This window comes from Aspergillus terreus, genomic scaffold (assembly GCF_000149615.1).
Source record: "Aspergillus terreus NIH2624 scaffold_10 genomic scaffold, whole genome shotgun sequence".
NCBI lineage: Eukaryota > Fungi > Ascomycota > Eurotiomycetes > Eurotiales > Aspergillaceae > Aspergillus > Aspergillus terreus.
Window position 1 is genome coordinate 80,393 of NT_165933.1, and position 19,266 is coordinate 99,658.

At 54.6% G+C, this 19,266-nt stretch overlaps 7 protein-coding genes across 7 annotated transcripts; 6 read left to right on the plus strand and 1 right to left on the minus strand.

Annotated features, from left to right (window-relative positions):
• Positions 1-344: 344 nt before the first annotated feature.
• On the plus strand, positions 345-1,794 carry ATEG_06874 (Zn(II)2Cys6 transcription factor; the record flags this gene model as incomplete). The annotated part of the gene is made up of 3 exons (XM_001209560.1): positions 345-536; positions 584-934; positions 982-1,794. 3 exons carry the CDS (start codon positions 345-347, stop codon positions 1,792-1,794), a joined length of 1,356 nt encoding a protein of 451 aa, XP_001209560.1.
• A 686-nt stretch (positions 1,795-2,480) lies between these two features.
• Positions 2,481-3,885, plus strand: ATEG_06875 (phosphoesterase superfamily protein; the record flags this gene model as incomplete). Its single annotated transcript, XM_001209561.1, has 2 exons — positions 2,481-3,035; positions 3,085-3,885. The coding sequence occupies 2 exons, from the start codon at positions 2,481-2,483 to the stop codon at positions 3,883-3,885; spliced, it is 1,356 nt and encodes a 451-aa protein (XP_001209561.1).
• A 948-nt stretch (positions 3,886-4,833) lies between these two features.
• On the plus strand, positions 4,834-5,996 carry ATEG_06876 (uncharacterized protein; the record flags this gene model as incomplete). The annotated part of the gene is made up of 2 exons (XM_001209562.1): positions 4,834-5,289; positions 5,517-5,996. The coding sequence occupies 2 exons, from the start codon at positions 4,834-4,836 to the stop codon at positions 5,994-5,996; spliced, it is 936 nt and encodes a 311-aa protein (XP_001209562.1).
• A 1,260-nt stretch (positions 5,997-7,256) lies between these two features.
• On the plus strand, positions 7,257-8,000 carry ATEG_06877 (putative cyclin-dependent protein kinase complex component; the record flags this gene model as incomplete). The annotated part of the gene is made up of 1 exon (XM_001209563.1): positions 7,257-8,000. One exon carries the CDS (start codon positions 7,257-7,259, stop codon positions 7,998-8,000), a length of 744 nt encoding a protein of 247 aa, XP_001209563.1.
• Positions 8,001-8,550: 550 nt separating this feature from the next.
• On the plus strand, positions 8,551-10,954 carry ATEG_06878 (ankyrin repeat domain-containing DHHC palmitoyltransferase family protein; the record flags this gene model as incomplete). Its single annotated transcript, XM_001209564.1, has 5 exons — positions 8,551-8,841; positions 8,910-9,713; positions 9,763-10,100; positions 10,146-10,258; positions 10,305-10,954. The coding sequence occupies 5 exons, from the start codon at positions 8,551-8,553 to the stop codon at positions 10,952-10,954; spliced, it is 2,196 nt and encodes a 731-aa protein (XP_001209564.1).
• Positions 10,955-12,375: 1,421 nt separating this feature from the next.
• Positions 12,376-13,869, minus strand: ATEG_06879 (uncharacterized protein; the record flags this gene model as incomplete). The annotated part of the gene is made up of 2 exons (XM_001209565.1): positions 12,376-12,997; positions 13,061-13,869. 2 exons carry the CDS (start codon positions 13,867-13,869, stop codon positions 12,376-12,378), a joined length of 1,431 nt encoding a protein of 476 aa, XP_001209565.1.
• A 3,262-nt stretch (positions 13,870-17,131) lies between these two features.
• Positions 17,132-18,388, plus strand: ATEG_06880 (uncharacterized protein; the record flags this gene model as incomplete). The annotated part of the gene is made up of 1 exon (XM_001209566.1): positions 17,132-18,388. One exon carries the CDS (start codon positions 17,132-17,134, stop codon positions 18,386-18,388), a length of 1,257 nt encoding a protein of 418 aa, XP_001209566.1.
• Positions 18,389-19,266: the final 878 nt, after the last annotated feature.

Here is a 19,266-nt window from a genome sequence, read left to right on the forward strand (position 1 = left end):
CAGTGCTGCTTCAGTACTGACGTTCTTACCTTTGACATCGCTGGTCCGAAAAAGTTACATCCCACGAGATACAAAATACAAATCAACTCTCGTTATATCAGACTATCGGCGACTATAAGCATTGTAAAATTTGTTGAATTCAGAAAGTAGGTATGCATCCAAGACAACAAGTCCTTCGGCTGACTAAGTGGACCATCGCAGTCACATGAGAGCCTCGTATTTGGCTTCAGCACAGCCCGGATTCTCACTGATCACCCTCTAACTATTCTTAGCGTCCTTCTATCCAGGAGCCGCCTCTATTTTTCATATGGAGATTGTTCTGTGTCTGTTTCCATCTTAGAGCGATGGCAATGTCGGCGGCACCGTCCACCTCATCCGCATGGAGTGCCTCAATGGCGCTGCGGCCGGAGAAAGGAAACATATGGCAGACTGTATTTCAAGCCTTCGATCCCGACGAGTCCAATGTATACCATTCGCGCAGACCCCATAAGAAATCCAGGGCCGGCTGCCTCGTCTGCAAAAAACGGCGAGTGAAGGTACGCACTGTTCTTCATCCAGCCGACCCGGATACTGACGAAGTCAGTGTGATGAACAAAAGCCGTCCTGCTTGAGATGCCGAAAATACGGCGCTCTGTGCGCCTACCCTTCCTTAGAAGTATCTCTGAGGAGCACAGATAACTCTCAGGCACTGTCGCTTCCAGGGAAACCAAGTCAGATGGCATTCTCCATGTCACTGACCGACATGGAAACCAAGATCTACGAGCTCTTGGGACCATGTGGTGGAATCATGCCGCATACCCTGAAAGAGCGAGGTGCGTCTCATTCCATCCCAACTATAGCCCTGCAGCATTTCATCAAGAACTCTACCGAGCACACCCCCATCGCGTCCATGCGCAACGTGATGCGGACCGACATGATAAAGGTGGCATTCAGTGTAAGGCGTCCCCACTAAGTCTGTCGACACACACTGACAAGCGGTAGAGCCCATACTTGATGTACACGATCCTCGGTGTCGGCCTTCTTCACCTAAACCGGGTCTCCCCCGGAAACCACCTCCGGCAACTCGCAGAGGCCCACTTCTGGCAGCAGGCCATTCGATTGTACCAGAAGGCCCTGAGTGCAAAGCTAACCCGGGAGAATATGGATGCGATTCTCTCAGCCTGCCTCTTCATGGGGCTTACTTCCATTTGTCCGGAGAAGTTCGAGCCCACGGATTCATGGGTCCTGACGAACAAGCCCGGAGCCATGAACTGGATCTGTCTTCAAAGCGGAGTGCGGTGCATTATCGAGCTCGCTCAGCCGTTCCTCGCCGATAGTATATGGGCGACAGCCTTTGCCGAATCCGCGAGCAAAGAATGGGGACTCTTCGATTGCTCTGGTCATATTGGACGGGAAGGCTTAGATCCTGTCTTGGCTGATCTCTGCGGAGTCGATGATTTTACGACAGAGCAAACAAATCTATATTATGCGCCATTGAAGTACATAACCGGACTGTCCGGCCTAGAGAGAACAGCCGTCAACGCAAGTATCTGCACAAGCTTTATCGGACGACTGGAACATGGGTTTCTTGGCCTGCTCCGAGAGAGAGACCCGCCCGCACTGATTATCCTGTCGCAGTGGATGGGGATGATGTGTACCATGTCTCAGTGGCAGCCGTGGGTCGAGGGACGGGTTCGACAAGAGTGTGTCGCCATCTGCATGTACCTGGAGAACAGCCCAGACCCGAGGATACGCGGATTGCTCGAGTTTCCAGCGGAGTCGTGCGGATATACGCTGAAACGGAATCGACAATGATTACTGTTGAAGCATCCCAACGTCAGCATACTTCCCCACTGCATCACCGACAGGAACAGGCCAGAGATGCATCATTCTTCTATCAACACGACAAATAATTACCACACGGGAGCCACGGGCCAATGATACCCGGACGGATCAGCACGGGGGCGGCTAGGCCCCTGATTAGTGGCTGTTTGGGGGGCTGCTCCGGGCGGAACCAGCCGCCTTACGATTATTATTCAGTCCTCCCCGAGTAGGAGTAAGCTGCTTGTTGATGCTTGTCCTTTCTCGGCACCATCCCAAACACCTTCTCGAAGCCGGCATGGTCACCTCCGTGGAACGATAACATCACAACCCCGCAGCAGCCCATTATCGCTGCATGATCCTGGTCTCTTTAGTGCAACCCCCGTGCAGTGGCACATCCCTCTCATTGGAGATCCGTCGTGGAGATCGCAAGATGTGGTCGGGTTTCCGACAGACCTGGCCCTCAGCCCTGCAATGCTTCCAAGCGAGGCCTGCAGGACCGGAGAATGTTCCATGGAGATATCCAGACACCAGCACGTGGGCTCATGCAGCGAAACAGTCTGGGTCGCCCCGAAATTACCATGAGGTGTATAAGAATGGGCATCATCCCCCGACACTGCTTCCAATCCATGGGCCACCATCTTCAGTTTCTCCTCCGCTTGTCAAGTCCGTGAATCAAGATGCATCCCAGTGCTCTTCTTGGTCTCCTGGCCTTTACTGCCGCCGCCTCTGCCCTCCCGGGTAGGGGCAATCATGGGCCCGCGGATATCAAGAACCTCAAGTCCCACATCAAGAATGTGGTCATTCTGGTGATGGAGAACCGCTCCCTGGACAACCTTCTTGGTGGCCAGACGATCCCGGGCTTGGAGAACCCCGTTAACAACGGGCCCTTCTGCAACCCGTTTAACATCACCGACCCCTCTCAGGGGCTCGCGTGCAGCGCGGCTAAGGACTTTGACTCGATTCTGAATGACCCGGATCACGCCATCTACGGCAACAACTTTGAGTTTTACGGCGAATTCACACCGGACAACAATGCCATTGCGTCAGGCCAGTTGACTCCCACTCAGCAGGGATTCGTCCATGAACAGATGCGCCTGTACCAGAAGAAGGCCAACAAAACCGAGTTGGCCACCCAGGTTATGCACTACTACACGGAGGAACAAGTGCCCGTCCTCACTACTCTGGTTCAGAACTACCTGACCTTCAACCACTGGCACTCGGATATTCCTGGTGTAAGTTACCTTTCGTTACGTGGCGTGCTTTTCTGACATATTCGCGAAGAACACCAATCCCAACCGTGCCGCGCTGGTTTCTGGCACCTCCTACGGCCACGGTCTCAATGACGCGGCCTTCGACAATCACGAGTTCCCGCAGCGCTCCATCTTCCAGCAGTTGACCGAGACGGGTCATTCCTGGATCAACTACGTCGATCCGAAGGGTGGCACAGGCCCTGACGCCGGCTACTTCAGCTGGACCTACGAGACCAACAACCAGGACAAGATCCAGCCGTTGGCCAACTTCTACACTGATGCCGCAGCGGGCAAGCTGCCCGAGCTAACGTACATCAATCCCTCGTGCTGCGGCGTGGGCACCAACTCGATGCACCCAAGTGGTCTGATCTCCGATGGCGAAGCCCTCATCAAGGGTGTCTACGAGGCTCTCCGCTCGGGACCGCAATGGAACAACACTCTGTTCATTTTGTCCTTTGATGAGAGCGGCGGATTTCACGACCACGTCCCTCCCCCGCTTGCTCCTCGTCCCGACAACTTGACTTTCACTCTTGCCACCCCCAACGGCCAGAACTACACTTTCCCGTTCGACCGTTTGGGTGGCCGCATCCCCACGCTGCTGATCTCTCCCTGGGTCAGCAAGGGATTTGTCGAGCAGAAGGGCACCAACGCCAAGGGCCAGACCGTCTCGTACTCCGCCACTTCCATCCTCCGCACTCTGGGATACCTGTGGGACTTTGAGCCGTTCAACCCCCGTGTCGAGGGAGCTGCTTCGTTCGAGCATTTGATCTCCTCGCATGCCCGGAAGGATACTCCTGCTTCTCTGCCGGAGGCGGTTCCTTTCAGAAAGTAGTAGCCAGTATCCTAAGGTTGGTTAGAGGATGATCGCGAGCAGTGCCTTGGTCCTGTGGATCTGGAAGTTAGAAAAGTAGAATTGTTGTGGGAATCGAACTAAAGGGTCATGTAAATTGTGCATTCTCCTCCAGTAGATGAGTTAGGTATGTGGACAGTGCCTCGTGTTCTCTAGATGTAATTACGGTGCTCGACGGTGCACCCAAGGCAGTATTCACTCGCACAAACTTACACTCACTTCGGGCACTGGTCGCCAGGCCTAATATATTGTCCTTGACGGTAGCATATTCTGGTCCAGGTGAGGTGACTTTATAGTCCCGCGGCCACGGTTGGATGAGGGTGAATATTGAGACGGGCGATGAACGGTCGATGATGGTTGAGTCATCCCAGTCCGGTCGATGGAACCGCAAAGAAGTCCTCACCAGGACAGAAGAAGAATTCCTTGTTTTCGTCTCTCACCTCGGGTATCTAACGCGATGATTCGTCGGTGATTGTGGCTGGTGCAGGAGGTCGTTCTGCGCCACACAGCCGCAGTCACCGCTATCATCATCACCACCACCATCATTATCAACACACCCACTCATCCACACCTGCGTCGCTTCTGTCCACATGGCTGGTAAGGCAGACCAACCCTGTCATGTTGTGTGGCAATGTCTCAGTCATCCTGTCAACGAAATAATGCTGCCTACGACGAGCTTAAGCCACACTCAGGAACCCTGCAAGTCTATTGAAAGCGCACGTTGTCCAACGCTTCTTCCCGCGTCCCTGCAGGTTAGGGTGAGGCTCTTCTCTCGATTCCGACATGGTTTCAACTAGGAAGTCGGCAGACAAGCGGGAATCCATGGGGTGATGTCATCTGTCCGCGACGGCGGCCGTCTTTGTGTGCGCTGCCCGGCTGACTTGAAATGCGCCCTGTGACCGAGGAGCAGCCACACCTCCGAAGGCCACCATGTGCACCAAGGCTTCCGCCCAAATAGTCATCGGGAGCTACTTTGTGCCCAGAGTGTTGGTTCAGCTGCAGGTCTTCATGCAGGCGCAAAGAAGAAAAAAATTTCCATCAAGCGCGATCCGCCAATGGATCTGGTGGGCCGCAGTGGACGGTCTGCATACAATGCGATCCTGGAAAATACCATCATGGACCTCCTCCGCTTGCAGTTCTTTAAAAGAAAGCCCTCAGCCGCCTGTCGAATCTTATTCTTTGTCCCGTGAAACAATCACAACAAAGAGTGTCCTTGACTATTATGCCTTTGTTCTGCACGCCCTCGGATTCCACTCCAATCAGGCGCGGCGCACCCATGACTGCCACCACATGCCGGTGGTCACTGACTTTGTCTGTTTGATCCCCCGGCTGGTTTATATGCGGGCCGCAGCAAGGTACCGGATTGCGCCTTTGTTGTTTATATTAGTATGTCGAGACGTTGTTGGCCGGCTCTTTGTTCGACGACGACTCTGTTTCGAAATAGAACTCATTGTTCCTGCGACAGTTCAAATCTATATATTGCTCCACTGAGCCGTTTGAGCGGCGCAATACCCAACCTGCAACGTAACTCTAGCACCGTGCAGCCCGAGAAGGGCAACAATCCAGACACAGGCGTGAGGCAAGACGATGTGCCTGACCGGAAGGTCCAGCAGCACAGATTCCATGGAAATACGCACAAGAAATACAATCCGCGTACGAATCTTCCCCGTCAGTCTCGAACCCTCCCGGCAGCGTCGCGCGCAAGAACCCATCGATCTCCAGTACATTCGATACGCACGCCCGCGAAGCTCACGCACCATGGCGCCTCCGCAATCTCCAGTCATCGAACCACGCCCACGGCGAAGCCTCTCGTCCATCTCTCTCTCGTCATCCCCCGTGCGCAGTCGACCACTGAGATTCGGCTTCCCGTTTCTCAGGAGGGTGTCACGACGGGAGGACGAGACGGGAACATCCAGACCCAGAGGTCGGGGCCGATCACCTCGTCCATTCATCGTGGATCCACCGCGGGATGTCCAAATCAGATCGCTACAGAGAAGAAGCAGCTCTCTGCGGATCCAGTCGATCTCACCACGGAGGAGTCGGAGCGTGGAGACCAGAGAGCCCGAAGGGGACACAGACACACCTGCAGTTGATGAATCGGGCACGATCGCAATTCAACCGATACGGAGAATCCGTCTACCCAGAGTGCGGACACCAAGTCCGGAGCGTGAGCGGCCTCGGCGACGGCCGACGGTTGAAATCCACAACGACCGCTCTACTAGCCGAGGGCGCCAGCGGAATCGTAGCCCGGTAGTGCGCCAGGTACGCTTCGCACCTGATGTTGAGTTCAACGAGAACCGTGCGAGAAACCGGTCTCCTGGTCCCGAGACGTCCGGTCGGAGTCAGGGCCCCGCTCCAAGCACCACCCGGAGGTATGTGCATATCGATCGCAGTCTGTGTCGTGACCGTCACTCATCATTCAGAAGGGGGCCATCGCCGGTTGTGGTGAGAAGACCCGCGACAGCCAGGACGTCCCCTCCGCCCCGGTCGAACCGTCTACGACCCCGAATCATCCAAGTGGGCAATCGTGAGATCGCACAACAAGGGCAGTCGGTGGTGGAAGAGGGCCGCCGACGAAGAACGCGCGAGGGGTTTCTCCATGGCGTCTCGATGCCTTGGAGATCATCCGAGCGATCTCGATTGACCCGGTCGGGGAGCGAGAGAATCGTCTATGAGAGGAGCCCCCAACAGCGGGATGGACGTTGGCAGTAGCATATGACATGCATGACAAGGCGTTTATTGTATTGTGGGTTACAAGGGTGTACCAGGGTTTCTGGCGTTGACGGTGGATAAGGAGGATTGAATGGCGTTTATGTAGATGTATGGATTGTAATAGAATATCAGATATCAGGCAGTAAGTAATATGACGGCCAGTTGCATGCCGCAGTGGAGCAAACAAGGAACGGAGAAGCTTATCTCGATCGTCTGTCTGCGCCCAACGATTTTCTTCCCCTCCACACTCTCTCACCATGACCTGCCCCCCTTTCCATCTACACCGGGGAGGCTGGAACAGTTGACTTGGTTACACCGCTTGAGATGAGAGATGCTCTTTTGTGCTCGTGTATTGTTGACATCCTGATACCACCAGAAGTGGAGTGTTGACCGCACTGCAGCTTATCTGGCCTTGCGCATCCCCGGTCTCGATCGATTCGAACCACCACCGTGCTGCTCGAATATTCCATCCTCAATCCAATCATCAATTCACATCCTACCACGATCCGCCGTTCAACATCGTCTACACACCGGGCTTGGTCCTACAATGCTAATCTCATCTGAGGTTCATGTCACTGGGAGGCTCCGGTGCCAACAGACGTTCGTGCGCTCGCGTTATCGCCGATACACGACCGGTCACGATGACTAGCTCGGAACGAATCGAGCATGTGGGAAGTCCATCCAGAGAAAGTACCCAGACACCAGGGGGATCGGCCGCAGGAGAAAACGGGCAAAACCCAGCTATCAAGATAGGGGAAATGCCTCCAGCGACGGCGCTGGATCTACTGTGCGCGCACGTCGAAACCCTCGTCACGTCGAACGAGGAGGTTCCTGAAGATGCCTCTTCCCCTCCAGTGCGCTCCCGCAGCGACAGCGTGTCCAGCGGGGAAGTCACACCCTCGTTGCGGGTGACGGAGTTGCATTTCGGGCCGGAGAGCACGGAGGATCCAGGACACGACCGTCTACAGCAGGGCTTTCTGTCGAAGCGGTTTCTCTCCAAGCGCGAGCCCCCGATCACCCTGAAGAACTACCTCCTGCGCCTGCACAAGTACTGTCCCATGTCTACGGCGGTCTACCTCGCGACGAGCCTCTACCTCACGCGGATGGTCACGATCGACCGGGTGATTCGGCCGAACCCGCGCAACGTGCACCGGCTGCTGCTGGCGGGCCTGCGCGTCGCCATGAAGGCCGTGGAGGACCTCAGCTACCCGCACAGCCGCGTTGCCAAGGTGGGTGGCGTGACGGAGCGCGAACTGTCGCGCCTCGAGATTAGTTTTTGCTTCCTGGTGGACTTTGAGCTGCGGGTGGATGCCCGCATGCTGTCTGAACAGACGCGATATCTTGGAATCGTTCTCGGGGATGGGGATGGAAATGCGGTTGCCTGATCGCGTGCGGCTGAATAATCAGCGTTTACCAATATGACAGTTGGAAGTGTAGTGTCCTGGCAACGTGGTTGGTCTTAGAGTCAGAGTATTCAGGATTCGAAGTGATCGAATATAGTAATTCTCAGTCAGATTTCCAGCTGTAGAACCATGGGATAGACAGCCTGTGAGAACGTGGCCGATAGTTAGCTGGTTCGTGCCGAGCGTGAATCCGGAGCGGCCAAAGCGCGCTGCACGAAGAAAAGGTAAAATGTAGCCTACAACTTCTTAACCCTTTCACCTTCTATCACTCTTGCGCTTGACTTCCCCTTTTTTCCTTCTTTTCCTTCTTTTCCCTCCTATCCTCTGTTAGGAGTGACGAGGGACGCCCCCTTTCGGGAACACGATCGACTTGCGGATTGCCGAATTGTCTGTGCCGCGCAATGTGTTAGATCGACCGCGAATCGTCAGCCGCCGAATCTTTCTCCAGTCCTCGTCTCTCGTCACCTGTCCTTTTTTCTAGTCTCCCATCCAGCGATACACACCTCCCTCGATTCCCCGGAGTACAGACAGCATGTCTTCCGGGTCTCCCTCCGATCCGCCGCGCGGTGGCACCGCCGGTCTGGGGTCGAGTCCTCCGTCCGCAACCAGTGGAAAGGGTACGCCCCAGACGAGCGACGAAGACGCCAGCGTCGAACTCAAGACAATGAAACCGGAGCGCGGAGGTGTCAAGGGATCGATTCCCCTCGGCGAGGATATCATGCAGGTGGCCCGGATAGGGGAGGTCGCGGCGATGCAGAGACTGTTCGACGAGAAGAAGTTTACGGCGACCTACACGGACGAAGAGGGGATTACTCCATTACATGTGCGTTTTCAGCTGCGGAGGGTTCCCCTTCCGCTTATGAGTGTATGGGGTATACTGACGGCGTTTAGTGGGCTGCGATCAACAACCAGTATGCGATGTGCAAGTTCCTGCTCGACTGCGGAGCCGACGTCAACGCGAAAGGAGGAGAGTCCGTGGCCACACCGGCCATGTGGGCAGCACAGCGGTGTCACTACTATATCGTCCATCTTCTCCTGCAGCACGGCGCCGATCCGCTCCTGACCGACGTCCAAGGCTACAACATCCTCCATCTGGCCACCATCGACGGCAACGCCTTCCTCCTCGTCCTCCTCCTGCACCAGGAGATCCCCGTCGACGTTCCCGACCAGCAGGGCCATACGGGGCTGATGTGGGCGGCCTACAAGGGGTATCCGGCGTGCGTGGATCTGTTCTTGCGTTGGGGCGCCAACCCGAACGCCGTGGATGATGGTGGGCTCGCGCCGCTCCACTGGGCGCTGGTCAAGGGGTCGCTGCCGTGTGTCCTGAAGATTTTGGAGTACGGCGGGGATCGGTTCGCTAAGACGAGTGATGGCAAGACGCCTGCGGTCGTGGCGGGAGAGATGAACACCACGCGGGCGTGGTACCGTGCTCTGGACGAGTGTGGGTATGATTTCGACGGGAATGCAAAGGTCCTCCCGATGGGAATGGGATCCTGGGTGCGGAACAAGAGCGTCATGTCCAAGTTCTTTTTCCTGTGGCCTTTCATGATGGTGTTTGTCGCCGTGTGGATCCTCAGCAACATGGTGATCTACGCTGCGATCCCGATCACGCTTGTGGCGCTGTTTGGACTGCAATGGGTGGCTCAGAAGATCGCCAGTAAAGGGCCTTCTGAGTACCGGATCCTTCAAAAAACTGTATGTGCCCGTGACGTTGGTATGTGTTACCGCTAACTGACTATTGCAGCCGTATCTTGCTGGCGTCTTTGCTGGTTCTTTGTTCTGGGTCGGTGTCCGATACGTCCTGCATGTGATGCCCGCGACGTACTCGACGTCGCCCTTTTTGAATTTCTTCTTCGTGCTGTTTTATTGTCTGACGACGTACTTTTACATCTTTGCGATGATTGGAGACCCGGGCTTCGTGCCCAAGCTCGGCAGCCGGAACCAGCAGCGGGCGGTCATCTCGGATCTGTTCCAGGAATGGAAGTTTGACGAGGAGAATTTCTGCGTGTCCTGCATGGTCCGGAAGCCGCTGCGGAGCAAACATTGCAAGCGTTGCGGGCGCTGCGTGGCGAAGCATGACCAGTAAGTAATGCCTGGTCCGCTGTCCGATCAAGCTAACCTCTGCAGTCATTGTCCTTGGATCGATAACTGTGTTGGCGCCAACAACCTGCGCCATTTTGTCCTATACATTGTCTGTCTCGAAGTCGGCATCATCCTGTTTATCCAGCTTACCTTTAACTGTGAGTTCCCCCATGCCGCAATTTGACACTCTTCTCACATATCCAGACATCAACGTCCTGCCCGCCCCCGCCAACCCCCAATGCAACGTGATCAACGATACGCTCTGCGGCTACGTGCTCAGGGACACGTTCACTCTGGTCCTGGACGTGTGGGTTGTCATTCAGCTGGTCTGGGTTACGATGCTCTGCGCCGTGCAGCTGGTGCAAATCTCGCGCAACCAGACGACGTACGAGAACATGCGCGGCCACTCGATCGACCGGGGCTACCCGAGCTCGCGGGCGTTCGCCTCCGCCATGACGGCGGGCACGACCTCGCTCGACGCCGCAGGGCTGTCCGCGTCCGGCCAGGGGCCCAACCCAGCCGTGGGCCGAGGCGGCCCGCATCGCCACCGCAAACACGGCTGTCTCAAGCAGTGGTCGTCGCTGCTGGGCATCGACACGTTCTTCGCGACAGCGCGCGACGGCCTGCGCGACGGGCCCGGCGGTGCGGCCCGTCCGCGCAACCCCTGGTCCCGAGGCGTGGTCACGAACTGTCGGGATTTCTGGTGCGACCCGGCGCCGGTGTTTGGACGCCGCGAGCCTGGTGCGGCGATGCTCGGCGGCGAGGTGGTCAACTACACGCGGATGTACGAGGTGCCGTCGCGGATGCATCGGGGCGGTGCGTATCACAGCCTGGCGGGAGACGAGCCGGTGTAGTTAGTGATGGGGGTGGGATTGGCATGGGGGATAACGACGCGGATGACATGATCTTTTGCATGATATAGCGAGGATAGAGCCGGTGGTTGTATGGTAGTATACCTAGGTAATAGTAGATATTGAGGCAGCCTTGTGTACTGTATGTACCTTAGGTACGTGGAGTAAGTACACAGTAATACGATGTACAATACTTTCTTTTACTACGACGGTAAGGTATATACCGAAACATCCGATGTCGCAAGGCCTTGACCGCCGGAACCAGGAGAAGCGGAAGCGGATGGGGCGCTAGGATCTTATCTCGGAAGCTGGTTATCAATCTCTGGCCGTGAGACATCTCAGTCACACCGCAGGTACAATACACTCCGTAGGTAGTAGACAGTCGACATGGTTCTGGTCCCTGCATAGTTGCGCATAGTGTCAGGGGGCCTGAAGATCTACAGCCCTACCCAGCCTACTTCTCACAATCTTTCTGCAGACTGTAGTTACTCCGTAGTAGTTACGCGGCAGCAGACCCTGAAACTCCCCCTGAGCCGATCAGACCACAGACTCAGCTAACCAGTGGAAATTGCACGAAAACCAGTACATAATGGAAACTCCGTCCCAACCTAGGCAGGCATTAGGTTCGGGCTAGAAAAGACTACGATCAGCAATATAGCATCGGACCAGCCAAGTTGCCAACCCAGAGTGGAGGGGAGAGCCGAGTGGGCTGATTTTGGGGCGGACTCCGTTGCGGGATATTCTTTGTTTTTCTCTGTCGCTTTCTTTTTTCTTATTCAATCGTATTAGGATATGAGTACTACCTAGGGAGGAACTGGAATCGGGCCAAGACATGCAGGTTGCAGGTTTCGGGGGTTTTTATTCAGGACTCCGCCTGGCCGGGATTCTTGTTGCGGTTAGTGCGGGTGGTTGGGGGCTTGGCGGGATTATCAATCAGTGATTAGATCATTATCTTGATTCTTTCTGTTGTGTTGTAGCTGGACTTTAGGAATGCATTGCATTAAGTAGACATCCACTGTTCTCAATTGAGAAGAATACATACCTACTCCTAGGGACATAACCGACCTAGTACTCAGGCTTCGTCAGATCATCAGATAACGAGTGGGGCTGCAGAAATTGCAGTGGAGGCTGGGCTAGTGTATTCGGTAGGGCCTAGGCGAGAGGAAGCGAGACTCCATGTTTCCCTTTTGGTGGTGTGGCGCCATCTGATAAAGAATCTGATCTGATAATCGATCTCTCTACCTACTGTACCTACAGTACCTACCTTAGCTACCTAGATACCTAGGTACCGGAGGTCCTACCTCAGCTATCGTATACTCATGCAAATGCCTGCATACTGAATCCTCTAAAGAATCAAAACGGTATCTGATCAACTCAGCAATAATATAGTATAATATACTCCGTAATCAATACAAATTTTCCCCCTACAGCATCGCGCGCACCCGGGTGTCCGGCACCGCCGCGCCCGCCAACTCCTCCCCAAACAACGAAGCGACCATCTCCCCGCCGCGCGCCGCCAGCACCGACAAAAGACTATCACTCAGCCCGTGCGTCTGCTCATTACACCCCTGCAACCAGATGCCCGCCTGTCCACTGACCTTGGCGGCGTCCATCTGCACGCGGTAGTCGCGGTGTGGCGTCCAGACCTCCTGGCCGGCGGGCCGCAGGTGCTGGACGTGCTGGAGCAGCGACTCGTGGGCGTTGCGCACGTAGCCCGTCGCGACCATCAGGGCGTCGACCTCGAGGACCTCCTTGGCGTCGCCGGCGGCGTCCTTGGCGGGCTTGATGTGCAGGCGCATGCGGCGGTCGCGGGCGTGGTGCTCGACGCGCGTGATCTTGCGGCCGGACAGGATGCGGTGCTGCCACTGCGTCTCGTCGGGCGTGCGCACGCGCTGCAGGTACATGGTGTTGTAGATGTCCTCGATCAGCTCGAGCCGCACGACGCTGTAGTTGGTGGCTTTGTTGGCGGCCAGGGAGCGCTGGCGCTCGGCCGGGGTGAGCTGGTAGAATTTGTCGACCCGCTCGGGGTTGAAGACTTCATTTACACTGAAGACAAGTTGTTAGCGGATGTCTTGATGATGGGGGAAATTAAAGAACAGAAAAACGTACAATGGGGAGTCGTCGCTGGGCCGCATGGCCGTGTCGCGCATGATGAGAGTCGTGCGGGCGTTGGGATACCGCTTCTGCAGGTCGTGGAAGATCTCGGCGGCGGACTGGCCGGACCCCAGCACGGCGATGTTGTAGGGCGCGCGGTCGTGCGGCAGCAGGGCGGGCAGGGCCGTGCAGTACTGCGAGGAGTGCAGGATGCGGGGGTCGCGGGGCAGGCCGTCCGGGAGCTTTGCGCGGCCGCCGAGCGCCAGCACCACTTTCCGGGCGTGGCGGGTGGTGAGCTCGCCGGTCTCGACATTCCGCGACGTCACCGTGAAGTAGTCGACGACCGCGCCGGCCGGGTCCGACTTGCCAGGGCGCACGTCGACGACCTCCTCGCCGTAGGCGACGAGGTCGGCAAAGTGGGCGGCGCACCAGCGCATGTAGTCCTCGAACTCGACGCGGGCGGGCAGAAAGGTGCTCAGGTTGGTGAAGTGGATGAGGCGGTCTTTCTGGTGCAGGTAGTTCAGGAAGGTGAAGCTACTGCGGGGGTCGCGGAGCGTGGCGAGGTCCTTGATGAAGGAGATCTGCATCTTGGAGCCGGGCACCAGCATGCCCGAGTGCCAGGCGAACTGCTTCTGGCGCTCGATAAAGGCGACCTTGGGCTGCCAGCCGGCGGGCACGCCGGACTTGTTGAGGCAGGGATCCAGAGCATCGTGGAGCGCCGTTGCGATGGCGAGCGAGGCGGGCCCGAAACCTACACAGAGCAGATCGTGCATCTCATCCTGATGGGCTGGTTTCAGACGGGAGGGGGCTCTGTGAGCGGACATGGTGCGATAGCTCTGGGAGCCGGTGGGCTTGTGCTGGACCGACTGCATGGGGAGGAGGAGGAGGAGGGAAGAAGAGGATGGTGAAGAAGAAGAGAAGAGAAGAGAAGGTGGAGAGTTCACATGTAGGGACCCGAAGCTCTAAATAGGAGAAGCAGGTCGAAAATCAAAAGAAATAAGAGAAATAAGAGAAATAAAAGAAATAAAAGAAAATAGAAAAAAAAAATTAAATAATAGTTAGTCTCTGGCAGAAAAAGAGACTAAAATTATCTGATGGGATGACGAAAGAGCAAGCGGATCCATCGCGACGGCTCTCTTCATGCCGTTTTCGCCTCTCGAGTTTTTCTCGCTCGGAAAAAATGGGAAAATGGGCAGATGGATCCATGGTTCCCCTCGGTATCAATCATATCTGATCGTGATAATCGGATCTCATCTGTACTGTACTAATAGGCATACAAGCAGGACTTTTCTATCTGGTAGCTCCCTAGTAGGCATCAGATCTGTCGAGATGCACGCACGTGGAATCCTGACATTACTTGCGCATTTATTGTATTCTGTATTTCTTATTTCTTGTATTTCTGTCCACCTCCTCCTGGTCAGTGAGATGATTGATTGTCACCGATGTCGGGAGAAAGCCGACGGTGGAGTCTCCGTTACATCCCATACCCGTTATTCTCGTACCAAACAGAATACAACAATGCCATTGTTCATACGATTACCAGAGTCGATACCTTAGGTACCTTACTGATTACTACAGAATGCGCTCGCACCGCTGCTACGTCATCCCCCACCTACTGGGCACAGGGGTAATCCGCAGAGATACTCCGTAGCAGGTAGCAGAATACAAAGTAAGAGAATCAATCCATCCAGCTACAGAGTAGAATCTCCCCACTTCTACAGTACAGACCCTACAGATCGATCGTCCAGGGACATGCCATCCGACCAACTACATGCATGTGTCATTCCATCAGACATTAGTATACTCAAAAAGAGTGGATACGGCATGCCCATCCCACGCAGTCGGGAGTATCAAAAGCAAATCTGACGATGATCAAGTCCACCTCTCAAGGTCTTCCTTGCAGGTTGCTTATCCCGGAGCTTTTCACCGCGCTTGTCTCGCTACAACATCTTGGCTGGATCATTATTGACGAGTGTGTTGAGCACTAGTCCCCTTTGATCTTCTCCACCTCATGCACGGCTAGAATCGTTGGCTGAATGACTGCAGTGGATGCATGAGTGTGACTGATTACCCCTCCTGGAACCTTATATCAAACCCAATGCTGCATTCTGACTGATTTGGATCGTAGCACGCGCAGTCTTTTGGATGATTTGAAGTAGCGTGACAGTCCTCAACTTAATCTCAAGCTCGTCCTGTCAGGCAAAATAAAGTGGTAAAGTCTTCTGCTGCTGCAGATCGTTCACAGCTCCCACGCCAACGAATTTGGCGTGGTCTACACCCCCGTCCATTCGGGGGCATCAGTCATGGGTTGGGATTGGGATGTCCCTTCGAAAACCAACGCTATAATTACCAGGATTCTCACGCGGGCACAGTTTGGTGCGACAAGTGTCGCGGAGCAGGCTTGCACTTCACGTTCAACCTAGCTTCGCATGTAGGGTCTAAAGGAATATTCTATTCGAAATGATCCGGGTATTATCTACCATTAGGCTCGGTCTGTCCTCGTTTAGTACTAGGCCTTTTGGCTAACGAGAGGCGAACATCTAATCTACATAGTCAAGATTAACAGCAAAAGCTTGTTGAAGAGTTTGGCCAACTCTTGCATTGTATGAAAGAATTCTTCTCGATCTGATTTACACCATGTTTATAGCCTAACTAACAGAGTAAGATTTAACAGCTTCTATAAGTAGACAGACATGTTAATCTAGAACTAATAGCGAAAGCGGCAAGGACAAAAATGAAGGTAAACACGATATAGTTAGAGAATACATACCTACTTGCCTAATCCTCCCGATAAGGAGTATATATTAGGGCCAGTTCATCCAACCCCAGCATCCAAGCCCCGACAACATGAGAATAGTAACTAAAGATAGGTCCACACCGAGTTTCTAGTATCGCTCTAAGCCCCAATAAAGATATATAGCTCTGGAGTATATAGCTCTGGAGCCGCCTACCACCCTATTGCGCGAGTTCAGGGTAAACAAGTCACCAAGTGGCAACTGTACGCATCTCCGAGAAAGGAGCAGTATCTGCAGTTCCCTCGAGTCTGTCCAGCTGGACTGTGCAGACTCGGAGTCTCTCATCTTGATTCCTGGCGAGACCCAAATCCTACACGACACAACACAGTCTCTCCGAGTCCCTTGGGGACATCGTGTCGTTTCCCAGTTATCCTGTACGATCATGATATCCCCGGGCACCCTTAACATCACTCCCTTATCAACCAACCCGTTCACCCACGCAACAAGGCTACAAGACCCAGATGCCTGCGTGTCTCTATTGCTCATCTCTTTCGACCTTACAGTCCCGCAGGAGGGCACCCATGCTAGGGACAGACATAGCCCAATTACATTCCACTTTCCTGTATATGTGGCTGGCGACATCAACCCCAACACCGCTGATAGAAGATTGGACTGAAGCTACAGCTCTTACGGAACAACATATCTATCAAGATGGAAATCCTTATAAACGTTGTTCATAGTGGCTAAAGTGATACATGAGATTAGTGATATATCTTCATATTTCCCCGACTTTTATACCAGTGACCGCTCCAATAAGCATCAACTTTCGGCAAATGCCGAGTCATGGCAGCCTATTTGATACTCTCCAACATTTGCCCCGAGCAGGATGACTCAAGATGGGGAAATCCCATAATATGCGAGTGCTTATTGCGGGAGTAGAGCGGGTACTGCGGGTATTGCGGAAGAACGGGTATAGCGGAGTTGCAGTGACACAGGGCGTGGAAGTGAACAATGTGCAAGTAATGGGTGTAGATTTTGAGATGTGGCTTCAAAAAGGAGATTTGAACAAGCGAGAAGTCATGTTTACCTTTAATGTTGTACCAATGTCCGTATACGAGGTCCCAGCAGTAACTACACAACTTCTGTATACGTAAAATCTACATCCGTCAGCCGAATCCGTGGTTGGAACACATGGACATTTGCCGATCTAATATCTTGAAAAGCAGCTAACAGGATGACTCCAAATTGAAATCCACTCAGACACTCCAGAGGGACATATATAAGCTTCCTGGATCTCCTCCCTTCACGCCATGCAGATTCTTCTAATCTTCCCCCATACTACAACTCGAACATGCCGTCGAATACGAGAGTGGCTTCAATCTCTCACGGATCAGACTTCTCTCTATCACTACCCCCCGATGGAGGCTCTCGCGCGTGGACTCAAGTCCTTTGCATGCACTTCGTCTTCTTCAACACATGGGGCGTCAGCAACAGCTTCTCCGTGTACCAGCAGCTATACACCGCATCCTTCACACAGTCCGCCTCGGAGATCTCCTGGATAGGCAGCGTGCAAGTCTTCCTCCTCTTTTTCATTGGCGTCCTGGCTGGCCGCGCCACCGACGCTGGCTACTTCCGCCCCGTGTACATGGCCGGCGTGCTCCTGCAACTCGTCGGCATCTTCATGCTCTCGCTCTGCAAAACATACTGGCAGGTGTTCCTGGCGCAGGCCGTCTGCATGGGGCTGGGGAACGGCCTCGTCTTCACCCCGGGGCTGTCCGTCATGTCCTCGTACTTTGAAAAGAACCGCGCCTTCGCCGTCGGCCTGGCTGCGTCCGGCGCCGCCACTGGCGGAATGGTCTACCCCGTCGTCGTCAACCAGCTGCTGTACACGCACAGCATTGGCTTCGCGTGGACGACGCGCGCCGCCGGCCTCGTCATGCTCATCACCCATCTCCCCGGCCTTGTGCTCTTCAGACCGCGTCTGCCGCCCCGCACCACCGGCCCCCTGATCGACTGGGAGGCCTTCACCGAGCGACCCTTCGTCTTCATCACCCTGAGCATGTTCCTCAACTTCTGGGGGCTGTACTTTGCCTTCTTCTACCTCGGCACCTTTGCCCGCGACCGCATCGGCATCGAACACACCCAGGACCTGGTGCTCGTGCTCAACGGCGTCGGCGTCGTCGGCCGCATCGTGCCCACCCTCATCGGGGACAGGGTGCTGGGCCGCCTCAACACGCTCATCCCCAGTAGCCTGGCCTCTAGCGTCTTGATCTACTGCTGGATCCCGGTGTCGACGCAGGGCGGGCTGTATGCGTTTGCGGCCGTGTATGGGGTTGTGGGTGGCGCGGCGCAGGCCCTCTTCCCCGCGTCCATTACGACAATGAGCCCGGATATCAAGAAGACAGGCACGCGCGTGGGCATGATACTCAGCATTGTGAGTATTGCGACGCTGACGGGGCCTGCGATCGAGGGGGCGTTGATCCACCGCGCTGGGGGGAGTTATCTCTACGCGCAGATATTTGCTGCCACGTCCATTCTTGTCGGGGCGTTAGCGGCGATAGCTGCGAGGATAGCAAAGGCGGGTTGGGCGTGGGATGTCAAGGCATGACGGCTGGTGCGTTGATGGAGCTGCGGATAGCATGGCGAGTGGCTTTTGTATCATGATTTAGATAAAAAGATGCTTTATTGGGGTTTATTTGTGCATATATAATGAGGAGACGGATAGATAATGACCTTGTCGCTAACTCTGGTTACTTCACACGACATGGCTCGCTCAGTGCATGGCGTCTAAGGATCCCTAGTAGCCAAAAGAGATGAGACTATTCACTGACATAGTCGAAAAAAACTAAAATACAAAGGTTGGGTTTATATCAATCCGACTATGTTCCAGAATACTCCCAGCCTAACCTCCGAAAGTTCTCTCTCATTTGTGTACTTCTTGGCCTTGTCATACGTGAAGGCCACTAAACCGCCAGTCAGGATCATGTACATACTCAAAACCATTGTATGAAGTTATGAGGCGGGGAACTTCTTACATGCATGCTTGCTTACGGATCCTCTGCATGTCCAACATTATCTTCCTTGCAAAAGTCATTCTCTTAACACTCCCTCGTCAACAGCCCTAATGTCTCCTACCCGGATCGAATTCAAATCGTACTGCGAGGATGAGGACTACCTCGTGGAGGGCAAACCAGAGCCCAGCAGTCGCTCGCAATATCTTATCTACCATTCAAAAGACTCTAGATGGTGGGTAAAAGTGACCTTTAAGGGCGAGCTATGTCGCACACTGGCCAGCTCCACCACCGAATCCAGGCCATCGAAGCGTGAAAGACGCAAAATGTACCAAAACATTATCAACCTTATAGATTACGCTTTGCTTCCTCTCCTTGATGACACCGTGACTGAACTGATCCTCGAGGAGCCAGTTGGAAAACGCAATGCTCTAGTGATACGCGATAGTCAGGAGCCCTGCACTACGCCTTTTGC